General features: G+C 40.7%; 1 protein-coding gene across 1 annotated transcript in view; it reads right to left on the bottom strand.

Annotated features, from left to right (window-relative positions):
* Positions 1–329: 329 nt before the first annotated feature.
* LOC133981885 (nuclear pore complex protein Nup160-like) overlaps positions 330–14,433 on the bottom strand; it is a 20,172-nt gene continuing 6,068 nt past the window's right edge. The window contains 11 exon segments of the mRNA XM_062420752.1: positions 330–674; positions 1,943–2,038; positions 2,968–3,093; positions 3,461–3,602; positions 4,690–4,791; positions 6,185–6,308; positions 8,565–8,675; positions 10,244–10,304; positions 11,291–11,451; positions 12,856–12,961; positions 13,945–14,041. Coding sequence (XP_062276736.1) covers positions 591–674; positions 1,943–2,038; positions 2,968–3,093; positions 3,461–3,602; positions 4,690–4,791; positions 6,185–6,308; positions 8,565–8,675; positions 10,244–10,304; positions 11,291–11,451; positions 12,856–12,961; positions 13,945–14,041 — 1,210 coding nt within the window. The 3' untranslated portion in view covers positions 330–590.

The raw sequence follows: 14,433 nt of genomic DNA, 5'->3' as shown, positions 1-14,433 counted from the left end.
ACTAAATACAGAACATGAATTATTAAATCTGGAACAATAACGAAATTAAAAGGGCTGATTATTAAATTAAAAATACAAATGGTTGAATTAAGACCAAAAATAATTAAAATCAGGAGCCCAAATTACCAAATAAAGAACACAAATGATTAAATCAGGAATAATGATAATAATGAAGGGCCTAATTATTAAATCAATTATATAAAATGACTAAATTAAGAACAATAATTAAACAATTGAGATATCAGTTATTTTCTTCCTCATGTAGAAATCAGTGAATATTAAACATTGTTTCAGTAAATGTTTTAAAGTGACGACAGACTCAAAAGAAATGAAGGAAAAACGTTTAATTTCATCACAATTTACAACAAATTTGCTGGAAAAACCGTACAAAAAAGGATTTATTACAATATGTTTATAAAAACTAAACAAATCCACCTTTTTCTTTAATATTTTAACCACGTGCACATCGCTGAATATTTACATTAATAATGAGTCACTTTATTGATTTTACACCTGACGACAAAAACTTCCATTTAAAATAAAAAAGTGGATCTCCGGACGTCCAGTTTCTTTTTTTCTTCTTCTTCTTATTAACGAGTCTGAAGTCTTCGTCGGCTCGTCTGATCCACAAGTTTGTGATAATCGTCCAGTTTGTCTCGAACTTTGTTGTAAATCTGAAAAGAGAAAATTTTAATTAACCTTTGTGTCTTTGTGTCGTCCTCCCGGGTCAAATTGACCCCGTCTGCTTTGACTGTTCCTTCTTTCATCCTTCTCTCTTTCTTTCCTTCCTCCCTCCTTCTCTCCTTCTTTCCTTCCTCCATCCCCCTCTCTTCCTTCCTTCTTTCCTCCTTCTCTTTCTTTCCTCCCTTCCTTCCGTCTGTCCTTCCTCCCTCCCTCCTTCTCTCCTTCTTCCCTTCCTCCATCCCCCTCTCTTCCTTCCTTCCTCCCTCCCTCCTTCTGTCTTTCTTTCTTCGCTATTACCTTCCTTCTTTCCTCTGTCCTTCTTTCCTCTGTCCTTCTTTCCTCCCTTCCTCTTTTCCTTTCTCCTTCCTTATTTCCTCCTTTCCTTCCTTCTTCCTCCCTTGCATCCTTCCTTCCTTCCTTCCTCCCTCCTTTTCTTCCTTCTTCCTCCCTCCTTTCCTTCCTTCCTTCTTCCTTCCTCCCTTCCTTTCTTCTTCCTCCCTCCTTTCCTTCCTTCCTTCTTTCTTTCCTCCCTTCCTTCCTTGACTCGAGGACAACAGGATGGTTAATAAAAGTGTAAAACAGGAAGTTACAGCAGACGTCTGAACGCTTTTTAAACCCTTTAAAATATAAATTTACTGGTATAAAATCATCATGAACAATATGATACAACTTAATTACCTACTTAATACTTCTCTAATCCATCATTTCCTGCTTCGGCTTCACAATAAAATACCTCATCTGAACATGCCAACACTGGCTTTTATTGTGAAGCAGCCACAGGAAGTAGCTTCTTCACTTCTGTTTTTTAAATCCCAATTTTTCTCTAATCCATCATTCCCCTGTTTCAGCTTCACAATAAAATACTTAAAGTAGATAAACCAGCACTGGCTTTTATTGTGAAGCAGCCACACAGGAAGTAGCTTCTTCACTGACTTTTTTTATCAGCAAGTTAAAAACAGTTTGGAACATTTTAAAGAGTAAAAATAAGACTTAATATTCACTGTTTTTGGTCAGCTGACTGAAACACTGATACTGATTGATCTGTGATTAGTTGATATCAGCCTGATCAATAAATCAGCACACTGACTCATCAACCAGGTGAAATGTACGAGGCTTTTTTTAATGAGCGGAGTCAGTTAAAGTGTAACTGGGCTTTATTAAATATAGAAGTACGTCATGTCGCTTTCTTCTAATGACTAAAAATATATTGATTAATTGATTCTGGACTTTATTGATGGACGTGTGGATGATGACTCACGCCTGTGTTGGTCTGCGTCTCGTTCAGCGCCTGCAGCAGCTGGTCGATGGACGTGTACGGCAGCCAGACCAACGCTGACGTCGCAGAGAGAGGCCGCTGATAGAAACACACACAGAAATACACACATGGTTAAAATACAGGATTAAACTACTTCCTGTCTGCTGTCACACCAGTTTAAAATCTAATCTAATTTATTTATACAGCAGCTTTCATTCAGGTTAATGTAGTTTAAAGAGCTTCACAGTTGACAAGCTGATAATAAGGAGGAATAAAAATGGTGACCAAGGACGAATAAGGAGAAGAGAAGGAATAAAAATGATGAAGCAAAAAACTAAAAATATAGACAAATGCACGCAATAGGAAATGAAATATAAATGTAACAAATAAATAAATTAAATAAAGTAAAATAAATCAGAAAAATAGATGAAAATAAGAAAACATGTTTTAAAAGTTACAGTAAAAAAAATAGGTTAAAATAGATTAAAAAGACAAAAGTAAAATGAAATAAAAAAGCTAAACTAAAAACTAGGTTTAAAAAAAAGATTAAAAGACAGAAGATGATAAAGTAGGACATAAAAACAAATATAACAAAAATAGAATAAACATTTTAAATAAAGTAAAATAAAAGAATAAGAGAAAAAGTTTATTAAAAGTTAAGTTAAAATAAAATAATTAAAAAGACAAAACAAATGAAATTAAAGGGAAAGTTTAATAAAAGCTAAACTAAACAAAAGAGATTACGAAGACAAAAGAAACAAATGAATAAAATCTAATAAGATAAAACTTATAGAAGGATGATAATAATAATAAAATTACCATTAAGTAGAGCCGAATTTTAAATAATCAAAACAAACATAAATAAATAGAATAAAAAGACTATAAAGGATTATATAGTTCATAGATGTGAAACGTCTGGAAACTGGAAATTTAACACTTTTTAACATCGTCTAAAACCTTTTAACCTAAATTAAGACTTTTTTTTAAACTACAGATAAAAGTAATTCACAGTATATTGAATCTTTTACCTCGATCCCAAAGTACTGGTGTCCTTTCCCCAGCAGAGCGTCAACGTACTCCATCACCAGCTCAGCTGCTGCATCCAGCAGGTCGTAGTTCAGGTAGAGACGCAGCAGAGCGGCCGCATCCACTCCCTGTTACATTCATACATTAAATAATAATAATAATAAATAAACCAGACACTGACTAATGCTTCAGAGGGGAAGAACAATCTATACAGGTATTATATAAAGTGTTTATATTTTAATGGACTAGAAACTAGATTCACTTTCATTCTTTAAATTCTCCCTTTATTTATTTATTTCTCTGTAAAATGATTTAAATACACTTTAACATTAGCGCCAGTTTCTCTCTTTTTTAAACAACATATAATCTGAATAAAAACAAACTGCTGTGATGTTAAAAACAATTTAAAACATCAATATTTTATCAATCAACACGTTATAAATCAGTTAACCTGCCCCTCTGCTCCCGATCGAACCCTATTGGCCGAACTCTCACCTTGTAAGACGTGATCAGCCAATCAGGCAGCGGGACGCCGTGTGACATCAGCTTGGTGATGACGCAGCGGTGGTGCTGTCCGTTGGTGGAGGGATACCTGTCCAGGTAGGAGGCCAGCAGACGCCACGCCTCGTCTGTCGCACTGGACAGAAGAAGAAGAAGAAGAAGAAGAAGAAGAAGAAGAAGAAGAAGAAGAAGAAGAAGAAGAAGAAGAAGAAGAAGAAGAAGAAGAAGAAGAAGAAGAAGAAGAAGAAGAAGAAGAAGAAGAAGAAGAAGAAGAAGAAGAAGAAGAAGAAGAAGAAGAAGAAGAAGAAGAAGAAGAAGAAGAAGAAGAAGAAGAAGAAGAAGAAGAAGAAGAAGAAGAAGAAGAAGAAGAAGAAGAAGAAGAAGAAGAAGACTCATGTTCAGAATTGTGTCTGTGATGATTAAACATGGACGGTTCATCACTGTTATTGATCTGTGTGTTTTTATTGATCTTCTGCCTCATTCAAATTATTTTAACCATGAACACATTAAGTTGTGACACAGCAGAGACTCTCAAAGACAAACTCTCTGTTTAATCTTCACCTGTCTGGTAGGATTGGGCGATATGACCAAAATCTCATATCCTGATATAGGTCATTTTAATTGAATAAATATTTCACCTGTTGTCTGTCCATTAAATTACTCTTCTTGGTTTTTTCCTCTGGTAGATTTTATTGCACTTACAGTAACATAACAATGTAGCACACACTGAGGGCTTAGCTCCACCTGCTGTAAACCATACTGCTCTTTAATACAGAAATAGACAGCTAACAGCAGCAGAGGCTAACGTTATCTGCTCCTCTTGTCCTCTCTCCTCTGTCTCAGCGTGGGCGGAGCTGAGTCCTCCGTGTGTGCAGCCGAGACAGACAGCGCTGGAGCTTAACTCAGTAATTTAACAATGTGATCCACAGGAAAGATGGACAGACTCTAAATGATGAAAATACTGCCATTAAGAGTGTGATTAGACGATATAAAAGAGCAAAATATGAAACGTTCTACACAGTCCTACTATCAGGTTAGTTTAATGGAGCAAATCTGAGTAAAATTATGATCTGATTATGATTTTATATTTAACTTTTGTTCAATATCTAAAAGTCATTTTTAAAGAATGTGTTTACTTATTAGGCACAAGCATCTAAATTCTTATCTGCTATCAAGATAACGAGTCCAATTAATCTAAAACCAGTAAATCACGAGAATCTAACCTGGACTCTTTGGTGTTGACGACAGACGACAGCTGATTAGCAGCCAACCAGCTCCAAGCTTCATTCTGAGACTCCTCCCCTCCGTACTGAAGCTTAATGCACCTGAAACAACAGACGACAGTTAGATGATAGGATATCGTACCCATAAAACTACATTAACCCTCCTGTTGTCCTCGAGTCAAGGAAGGAAGGAAGGAAGGAGGAAGGAAAGGAGGAAGGAAGGAAGAAGGAAGGGAGGAAAGGAAAGAAGGAAGGACAGGAAGGACAGGAGGGACGAAGGAAAGGAAGGAATGAAGGAAGGAAGGAAGAAGGAAGGAAAGGAGGAAAGAAGGAAGAAGGAAGGGAGGAAAGGAAAGAAGGAAGGACAGGAAGGACAGGAGGGAGGAAGGAAAGGAAGGAATGAAGGAAGGAACGGAGGAAAGCAAAGAAGTAAGGAATGAAGGACTGAGGAAAGAAGGAAAGAAGGAAGGAAGGAGGGAGGGAGGGAAGAAGGAAAAGAGGAAGGGAGGAAGGTAGGGGGGAGGGAAGAAAGAGAGAAGGAGGGAGGGAGGAAGGAAGAAAGGGGGATGGAGGAAGGAAAGAAGGAAGGGAGGAAAGAGAGAGAGAAGGAGGGAGGGAGGAAGGACAGACAGAAGGAAGGAAGGAAGGAAGGAAGGAAGGAAGGGAGGAAGGAAGGAAGAAGGAAGGGAGGAAAGGAAAGAAGGAAGGACAGGAAGGACAGGAGGGAGGAAGGAAAGGAAGGAATGAAGGAAGGAACGGAAGAAAGCAAAGAAGGAAGGAATGAAGGACTGAGGAAAGAAGGAAGGAAGGAAGGAGGGAGGGAGGAAGGAAAAGAGGAAGGGAGGAAGGTAGGGGGGAGGAAAGAAAGAGAGAAGGAGGGAGGGAGGAAGGAAGGAAGAAAGGGGGATGGAGGAAGGAAAGAAGGAAGGGAGGAAAGAGAGAGGAAGGGAGGAAAGAAAGAGAGAAGGAGGGAGGGAGGAAGGACAGACAGAAGGAAGGAAGGAAGGAAGGAAGGGAGGAAGGAAGGAAGAAGGAAGGGAGGAAAGGAAAGAAGGAAGGACAGGAAGGACAGGAGGGAGGAAGGAAAGGAAGGAATGAAGGAAGGAACGGAGGAAAGCAAAGAAGGAAGGAATGAAGGACTGAGGAAAGAAGGAAGGAAGGAAGGAGGGAGGGAGGGAGGAAGGAAAAGAGGAAGGGAGGAAGGTAGGGGGGAGGAAAGAAAGAGAGAAGGAGGGAGGGAGGAAGGAAGGAAGAAAGGGGGATGGAGGAAGGAAAGAAGGAAGGGAGGAAAGAGAGAGGAAGGGAGGAAAGAAAGAGAGAAGGAGGGAGGGAGGAAGGACAGGCAGAAGGAAGGAAGGAAGGAAGGGAGGAAAGAAGGAACAGTCAAAACAGACAGGGGGTCAATTTGACCCGGGAGGACGACATGAAGGTTAATATACCTCACCATAACATTTACAACCTTAAACGTCTCACACTTCGGTAATTAGCGACTTACTTGAAGGCCAAACCCTCGTAGACGGACGTGAGCGACAGTTTGAAGCTCTGACAGAGAGACAGAGCGCAGTCAAACAGTCCAGTTTGGACCAGTAAGGCCACCATCTCCACCACGGAGGCGCTGCCTGCAGGGACGGAAATAGACCGTTAGCATGAGGGTTAGCGGCTACGGCTAACAGGGTAAAGTGGTACTGAAGGTAAAGGAGGTGTTCGAGGTAAAGGAGGTGTGGAAAGTAAGGGTGTTATTAAAGATAGGAAAAAGGGGGTGTTGAAGTTGAAGTAGGAGGAGTTATCGAAGGTGAAAGAGGTGTTGGTGAAAGTAAAGGAGGAGGCGGTGTTGAAAGTAAAGGAGATGTTGAAAGGAAAAGACTTATTAAAGGTAAAGGAGAAGATTATATTGAAGGTAAAGGAGGAGAGTTGAAGGTGAAAGATGTTATTGAAAGTAAAAGAGTTGTTAAAGGTAAAAGAGGAGGTGTTATTGAGGGTAATGGAGGTAGTGTTGAAGGTAAAGGAGGTGTTGAAGGTACAGAAGGCTTGTTTAATTTAAAAGGAGGTGATATTTAAGATAAAAGAGGTGTTGAAGTAGAAGTAGGTAGCGTTAGTGAAGGTAAATGAGGTGTTGAAAGTAAAAGTTATTAAAGGTAAAGGAGGAGAGTTGATTATAAAATGATGAGATGTTACTGAGGGTAAAGAAAAGGGGATAAAGAGGGTAAAGGTGAAGAAGGTGGTTTTATCAAAGCTAAAGGAGGAGTGTGTTAAAGGTAAAGGAGGAGGTGTTATTAAAGCTAAAGGAGGCGTGTGTTAAAGCTAAAGGAGGTGTGTGTTAAAGCTAAAGGAGGAGGTGTTATTAAAGCTAAAGGAGGAGGTGTTATTAAAGCTAAAGGAGGTGTGTGTTAAAGCTAAAGGAGGAGGTGTTATTAAAGCTAAAGGAGGTGTGTGTTAAAGCTAAAGGAGGTGTTATTAAAGCTAAAGGAGGTGTTATTAAAGCTAAAGGAGGTGTGTGTTAAAGCTAAAGGAGGTGTGTGTTAAAGCTAAAGGAGGTGTGTGTTAAAGCTAAAGGAGGTGTTATTAAAGCTAAAGGAGGTGTTATTAAAGCTAAAGGAGGTGTGTGTTAAAGCTAAAGGAGGTGTGTGTTAAAGCTAAAGGAGGTGTTATTATTAAAGCTAAAGGAGGAGGTGTGTGTTAAAGCTAAAGGAGGCGTGTGTGTTAAAGCTAAAGGAGGCGTGTGTTAAAGCTAAAGGAGGTGGTGTTATTAAAGCTAAAGGAGGTGTTATTAAAGCTAAAGGAGGTGTTATTAAAGCTAAAGGAGGAGGTGTTATTAAAGCTAAAGGAGGTGTTATTAAAGCTAAAGGAGGTGTGTGTTAAAGCTAAAGGAGGCGTGTGTTAAAGTTAAAGGAGGTGTGTGTTAAAGCTAAAGGAGGTGTGTGTTAAAGCTAAAGGAAGTGTTATTAAAGCTAAAGGAGGTGTGTGTTAAAGCTAAAGGAGGTGTTATTAAAGCTAAAGGAGGCGTGTGTTAAAGCTAAAGGAGGTGTTATTAAAGCTAAAGGAGGTGTTATTAAAGCTAAAGGAGGCGTGTGTTAAAGTTAAAGGAGGAGGTGTTATTAAAGCTAAAGGAGGTGTGTGTTACTACGGTTAAAGGAGGTGTTATTAAAGGTAAAGGAGGTGTTATTAAAGCTAAAGGAGGTGTGTGTTACTACGGTTAAAGGAGGTGTTATTAAAGGTAAAGGAGGTGTTATTAAAGCTAAAGGAGGAGGTGTTATTAAAGGTAAAGGAGGAGGTGTTATTAAAGGTAAAGGAGGTGTGTGTTAAAGTTAAAGGAGGAGGTGTTATTAAAGCTAAAGGAGGCGGTGTTATTAAAGTTAAAGGAGGTGTTATTAAAGCTAAAGGAAGTGTTATTAAAGCTAAAGGAGGTGTTATTAAAGCTAAAGGAGGCGTGTGTTAAAGTTAAAGGAGGAGGTGTTATTAAAGCTAAAGGAGGAGGTGTTATTAAAGATAAAGGAGGCGTGTGTTAAAGGTAAAGGAGGAGGTGTTATTAAAGCTAAAGGAGGTGTTATTAAAGCTAAAGGAGGTGTGTTATTAAAGCTAAAGGAGGAGGTGTTATTAAAGCTAAAGGAGGTGTGTGTTAAAGCTAAAGGAGGAGGTGTTATTAAAGCTAAAGGAGGTGTGTTATTAAAGCTAAAGGAGGCGTGTGTTAAAGGTAAAGGAGGTGTGTGTTAAAGCTAAAGGAGGTGTGTGTTAAAGGTAAAGGAGGAGGTGTTATTAAAGCTAAAGGAGGAGGTGTTATTAAAGCTAAAGGAGGTGTGTGTTAAAGCTAAAGGAGGAGGTGTTATTAAAAGCTAAAGGAGGAGGTGTTACTGCAGTTAAAGGAGGCGTGTGTGTACCAGCGATGGCAGCAGATGGAGGATGGTGCTGAGCCAGCGTGAGGCGGCTGCGGGCCAACATGTACTCCTTCTCCAGGTCTTTGAGCTCCAGGATGTCGACCTGACGCTTCACTGCAGGAGGAAACCGAACAGAGTTAAACACGGCAGCTGCTTTCAGGCCTGGTTTAAAGATCTTAGAGATAATTTTTATATTATATTGTTTCTAGTTTTAAATGTGTCTTTATTTTTGTTTAATATTCTGTAAAGCAAACGTACAAATAAACTCAACCCTTGAAAAAAGCTTTAACCTTTGTGTCGTCCTCCCGGGTCAAATTGACCCCGTCTGTTTTGACTGTTCCTTCTTCCCTCCCTCCCTCCCTTCCTTCTCTCTTTCCTTCCTTCCGTCTGTCCTTCCTCCCTCCCTCCCTCCTTCTCTCCTTCCTCCCTTCCTTCTTTCATTCCTCCATCCCCCTTTCTTCATTCCTTCTGTCTTTCCTCCCTCTCTCTCCCGCCTTCTCTCTTTCTTTCCTTCCTCTCTCTTTCCTCCCTTCCTTCTTTCCTTCCTCCTTCCCCCTTTCTTCATTCATTCTGTCCTTCCTTCCTCCCTCACTCCTTTCTTCCTTCCTCCTTCCTTCTCTCTTTCTTTCCTCCTCCCTAACTTCGTCCCTTCCTTCTTTCCTCTGTCCTTCTTTTCTTCCTTCCTCCCTCCCTTCCTCTTTTCTTTTCTCCCTCCTGCCTTCCTTCCTTCCTTCTTTCCTGTGTCCTTCCTTCCTTCCTTCCCTCCTTCCTTTCCTTCCCTTCCTTCCCCCCTTCCTTCTTTCCTTTCCTCCCTTCCTTCCTCCCTCCCTCTTTTCCTTCCCTCCTTCCTCCCTCTCTCTTTCTTTCGTCCTCCCTACCTTCGTCCCTTCCTTCTTTCCTCTGTCATCCTTTTCTTCCTTCCTCCCTTCCTCTTTTCTCCCTCCTGCCTTCCTTCCTTCCTTCTTTGCTCCATCCTTCCTTCCTTCCTTTCCCTCCCTCCTTTCCTTCCTCCCTTCCTTCCTCCCTCGCTTTCTTCCTCCCCCCTTTCCTTCCTCCCTTCCCTCCTTCCCTTCCAGGAGGGTTAAGTATCTTTCCTGCTGATTGATTCATTAATAGACTGATTCCTGCAGCTGTAGATGTTTTATGTATTTAAAGTTTTTTTTTTAAAGCTGTATAATATATAGTATGATAATCTGTGCAATTACATCCTCGCCCACTAGAGGGAGCTCTCTCTCCACAACAGGAGAACTGCTGACTGTGGATTGTTTTAGTTTAATTAACATTTAAATAATCATAAGATCTATTGAGACTGAGGACAGTTGCTCGATGGGTTTAATGACACTTCACAACTTTATTAAAAGAAGCACACTGATGAAATAAGTCTCCATCCTGCCTGATAATTACTGTCAATGTCAATTAACTGAATCAGAATCAGTTTTATTGTCACTTCCATAAAACACACTCAGCATACATGCGAGCAAAAGACACATTTAACACCTTTCTAAAAACAGCAGCTTTTAAAAGGTAAAGTGCTGATGCTTTTTACATGTGTAATGTGTGGTATCTTAGGTATTTATTTATTTATATGTATTTACTTGAAGCGCTGGTGCATTTGCATGTATATGTATCATCTCGGCAGTGACGGCTGCTGATAAAGTTTCGATAAAGATTGCTGATCTCACCTGGCTCAGTAGCAAAATCTCCTTCAGCGTTCCTCTTTGGAGACACTCCTGGACGCTCGTACTGCAGCAAAAACACAAGAAACATGATCAGACTTAGAGCTGGGCAATATATTGATATTATATCGATATCATGATATGAGAATAGATATTTGGATATCGTAATATCAATGTCATAAGTGTTTATTTTCCTGATTTTAAAGGCTGAGTTACAGTAACGTGATGTAACTTCCTGAACTTATCAGACTGTTTAAGCTGTTATTTTATTTTTTTTTATCCACTTATTCATTATATATAATATTACTGATGATTATTTATCAAAAAGTCTCAATGTGTAAATATTTTAAGAAAGCACCAAAACGAAAAGTCACGTCAAGTATTTGGTCAAAAATATCATGATATTAGGTTTGGTCCATCATCATCCAGCCTTAACCAGACTTAGAATAAAGTTCAATTGTACTTAAAGGTCCTGAGTGTGTGTGTGTGTGTCTATGTGTGTGTGTGTGTCCATGTGTGTCTATGTTTCTCTCTGTGTGTGTGTGTGTGTCCATGTTTCTCTGTGTGTGTGTATATTTGTGATGTGTGTGTGTGTCCATGTGTGTATGTTTCTGTGTGTGTGTGTGTGTATGTATCTGTGATGTGTGTGTGTGTCCATGTTTCTCTGTGTGTGTGTCTGTGGTGTGTGTGTGTGTGTCCATGTGTGTCTATGTTTCTCTGTGTGTGTGTGTGTGTGTGTGTGTGTGTGTGTGTGTGTTTGTCTGTGGTGAGTGTATCTGGTGTGTGTGTTTGTCTGTGTGTATTTTGGTGGGCGTTTGTCTGTTTCTCTATGTGTGTGTGTGTGTGTGTGTGTGTGTGTGTGTGTATGTGTATGTGTATGTGTGTGTGTATAAATATATAAATGTGTGTGTGTCTCTGTGTGTGTGTGTGTGTGTGTGTGTGTGTGTGTGTGTGTCTCTGTGTGTTTCTCTGTGTGTGTGTGTGTGTGTGTGTGTGTGTGTGTGTGTGTGTGTGTGTGTGTGTGTGTGTGTGTGTGTGTGTGTGTGTGCGTACCACAGCTCCTGAGGTTGGCTGGACGATCCAGGCGTATTCTGGTCTGATGAGACGGAGACAGTTGAGGGAGGCCAGGTAACAGTTCACCTGCTTCTGGAGGCCGAGCAGAGTCCGAACCTCTCGACCGAGACGCATCCCGAACTCAAACATCACCGTCGCCGCTACACAAACACACACAGGAAGTGTATTTAACATATTTATAAGTTAGACAGATTTAACTTTATATACTTGTTGCATTCCTCCTGATGTCATGCAGGTCTTTAACCTTCGTGTCGTCCTCCCGGGTCAAATTGACCCCGTCTGCTTTGACTGTTCCTTCTTTCCTCCCTTCCTTCCTTCCGTCTGTCCTTCCTCCCTCCCTCCTTCTCTCCTTCTTTCCTTCCTCCATCCCCCTCTCTTCCTTCCTTCGTTCCTCCATCCCTCCTTCTCTCTCTTTCCTCGCCATTGCCTTCCTTCTTTCCTCTCTCCTTCTTTCCTCTTTTCCTTTTCCCTCCCTCTCTCCTTCCTTATTTCCTCCCTTCCTTCCTCCCTCCGTTCCTTCCTTCTTCCTCCCTTCCATCCTCCCTCCCTTCTTCCTCCCTCCTTTCCTTCCTTCTTCCTCCCTCCTTTCCTTCCTTCCTTATTCCTCCTTTCCTTCCTTCCTCCCTCCCTCCTTTCCTTCCTTCTTCCTCCTTTCCTTCCTTCCTTCCTCCCTCCCTCCTTTCCTTCCTTCCTCCCTCCTTTCCTTCCTTCCTTCCTCCCTCCCTCCCTCCCTCCTTCTTCCTCCCTCCTTTCCTTCCTTCCTTCCTCCTTTCCTTCCTTCCTCCATCCTCCCTCCCTTCTTCCTCCCTCCTTTCCTTCCTTCTTCCTCCCTCCCTTCCTTCCTCCCTCCCTTCCTTCCTTCTTCCTCCCTCCCTTCCTTCTTTCCTTCCTTCTTCCTCCCTTCCTTCCTTCCTTATTCCTCCCTCCCTCCCTTCCTTCTTTCCCTCCTTCTTCCTCCCTTCCTTCCTTCCTTATTCCTCCCTCCCTCCCTTCCTTTTTTCCCTCCTTCTTCCTCCCTCCTTTCCTTCCTTCCTTCCTCCTTTCCTTCCTTCCTCCATCCTCCCTCCCTCCTTTCTTCTTCCTCCCTCCTTTCCTTCCTCCTTTCCTTCCTTCCTTCCTTCCTCCCTCCTTTCCTTCCTTCCTCCCTTCCTCCCTCCCTCCCTTCCTCCCTCCCTCCCTTCCTTCCTTCCTTCTTCCTCCCTTCCATCCTCCCTCCCTCCTTTCCTTCCTTCTTCCTCCCTTCCATCCTCCCTCCTTTCCTTCCTTCTTCCTCCCTCCCTCCCTCCCTTCCTTCCTTCCTTCCTTCTTCCTCCCTTCCTTCCTTCCTCCCTTCTTCCTCCCTCCTTTCCTTCGTTCCTTCTTCCTCCCTCCTTTCCTTCCTTCCTCCCTCCATTCCTTCCTTCTTCCTCCCTCCCTCCCTCCCTCCCTTCCTCCCTTCTTTCCTTCCTTCCTCCCTTCCTTCCTTGACTCGAGGACAACAGGAGGGTTAAATAAAGAGCAACGCTGGTTTTAATCTACTTTATGGAGACATAGAGTGAGATTACCTTTCCTGTAGTTGTGTCTGTTGATGTGGAAAGCGTAGAGCAGCTCGTAGTAGTTGTGAGCCAGCAGGTCCAAACCTCTGGCCCGAGACTCGATGATATTCACCACCTGATAAAGACACATCAAAGGTAATTAACCCTTTAATGGAGCCTCACACTCTGGTGTTCTTATCTGAGGCTTTTCATGAACGTGGACGCACTCTGAGACGGTAACTTCTGTCGCCGCTCCTAAATTGTGGAACGAGCTTCCTTTAAACATTAGACGAGCCTCCTCACTGTCCATTTTTAAAACTCGTCTTAAAACCCATTTTTATTCCTTGGCTTTCAACCATGCATGAGACTCTTGCTCCTGTTTTAGTGTTTTATGGTTTGGTTTTAGTTTTAAAAACAATAAACAATTATTTTAGTATTTATTTCTTGTTAATAGTTTTATGTTCCTGTGTTGTTTTATTTATTTGTGTACAGCACCTTGTTTCAGCTGTGGTTGTTTTAAAGTGCGTTATAAATAAAGTTGAGTTGAGTAACAATTAGGTGAAAAATACCTCTATAATGAGTCGTTTCACTCTCCTATTATCTCTATTTTAGTAGCTGCTTGCATTGCTGATAATCTAACATTATGTAATTGATGTAATTAAACAGATCATGTGACAGCTGCTGCTAATGGAAAAACTACTAATTGAAAAAAAACGAGAGAAAATATAAAACTGAATTCTCTAAACTCACTTTTCCTAAAGACTGAAACACACTACAGTTAATAATATAATATAATAATGGAATGACTCAATAGGTTGAATGTATTTAATATAAATAAGTACTAGTAATACATATAAAATAAACAGCAGAGTCCAGCTAATGATGATTACACTTTTTTCTAATATTAGAGATTAATACTAATAAATTAACTTATTGTTGAATTGAATAGAAAACTAATAATATTCAGTATATTCATCACTGTGTTGATTTTATTACACTTTAAATAATTAAGAGGTGAATATAAAACTGGATTATATAAAAAAATATAAATATAAAGCTGTTTACAAATAAAATAAATATAAGTAAATATAAAGCTGTTCTTCACATGACGGTTTTTACCTCATCGTGCAGGTTGACGTAGGAGAACTGGACTAAGTCATGAAGCTGCGAGCGTTCACACAGAACAACGACCAGCTGACGGAGACAGTCCAGCTGCCTGCGAGGAGAAAAACAGAAACAGGTTTTAATACAGAAGAACCGTTAAAAACCAGAAGGAACCAAAACAGAACCAGTTTAATAAAGAATCAAACCATCAACTTTTAACTCGTGTTTGATCGTCTGCAGAAATTTAGAGAAAATAAGATTTAATATGATGTCTTAAGTGTCCGTGTGTATCTGCAGAGTGTGTGTGGTATGTGTCTGTGTGTCTGTGTCTCTGTTATGTGTCTATGTGTGTCTGTATGTGTGTCGTAATTTGTGTGTGAGGTGTATCTCTGTGTGTGTGTTTGGGTGTGTGTGTGTGTGTGTGCATCTGTGTCCCTGTGTGTGTGTCTGTGTGTGTCTTGTGTGAGGTGTTTTTGTGGTGTGTGTATGTCTGTCTGTGGTGTG

The sequence above is a fragment of the Scomber scombrus genome, chromosome 6, assembly GCF_963691925.1.
Source record: "Scomber scombrus chromosome 6, fScoSco1.1, whole genome shotgun sequence".
In the NCBI taxonomy this organism is placed as follows: domain Eukaryota; kingdom Metazoa; phylum Chordata; class Actinopteri; order Scombriformes; family Scombridae; genus Scomber; species Scomber scombrus.
This window is presented reverse-complemented; position numbering and strand designations above follow the sequence as displayed.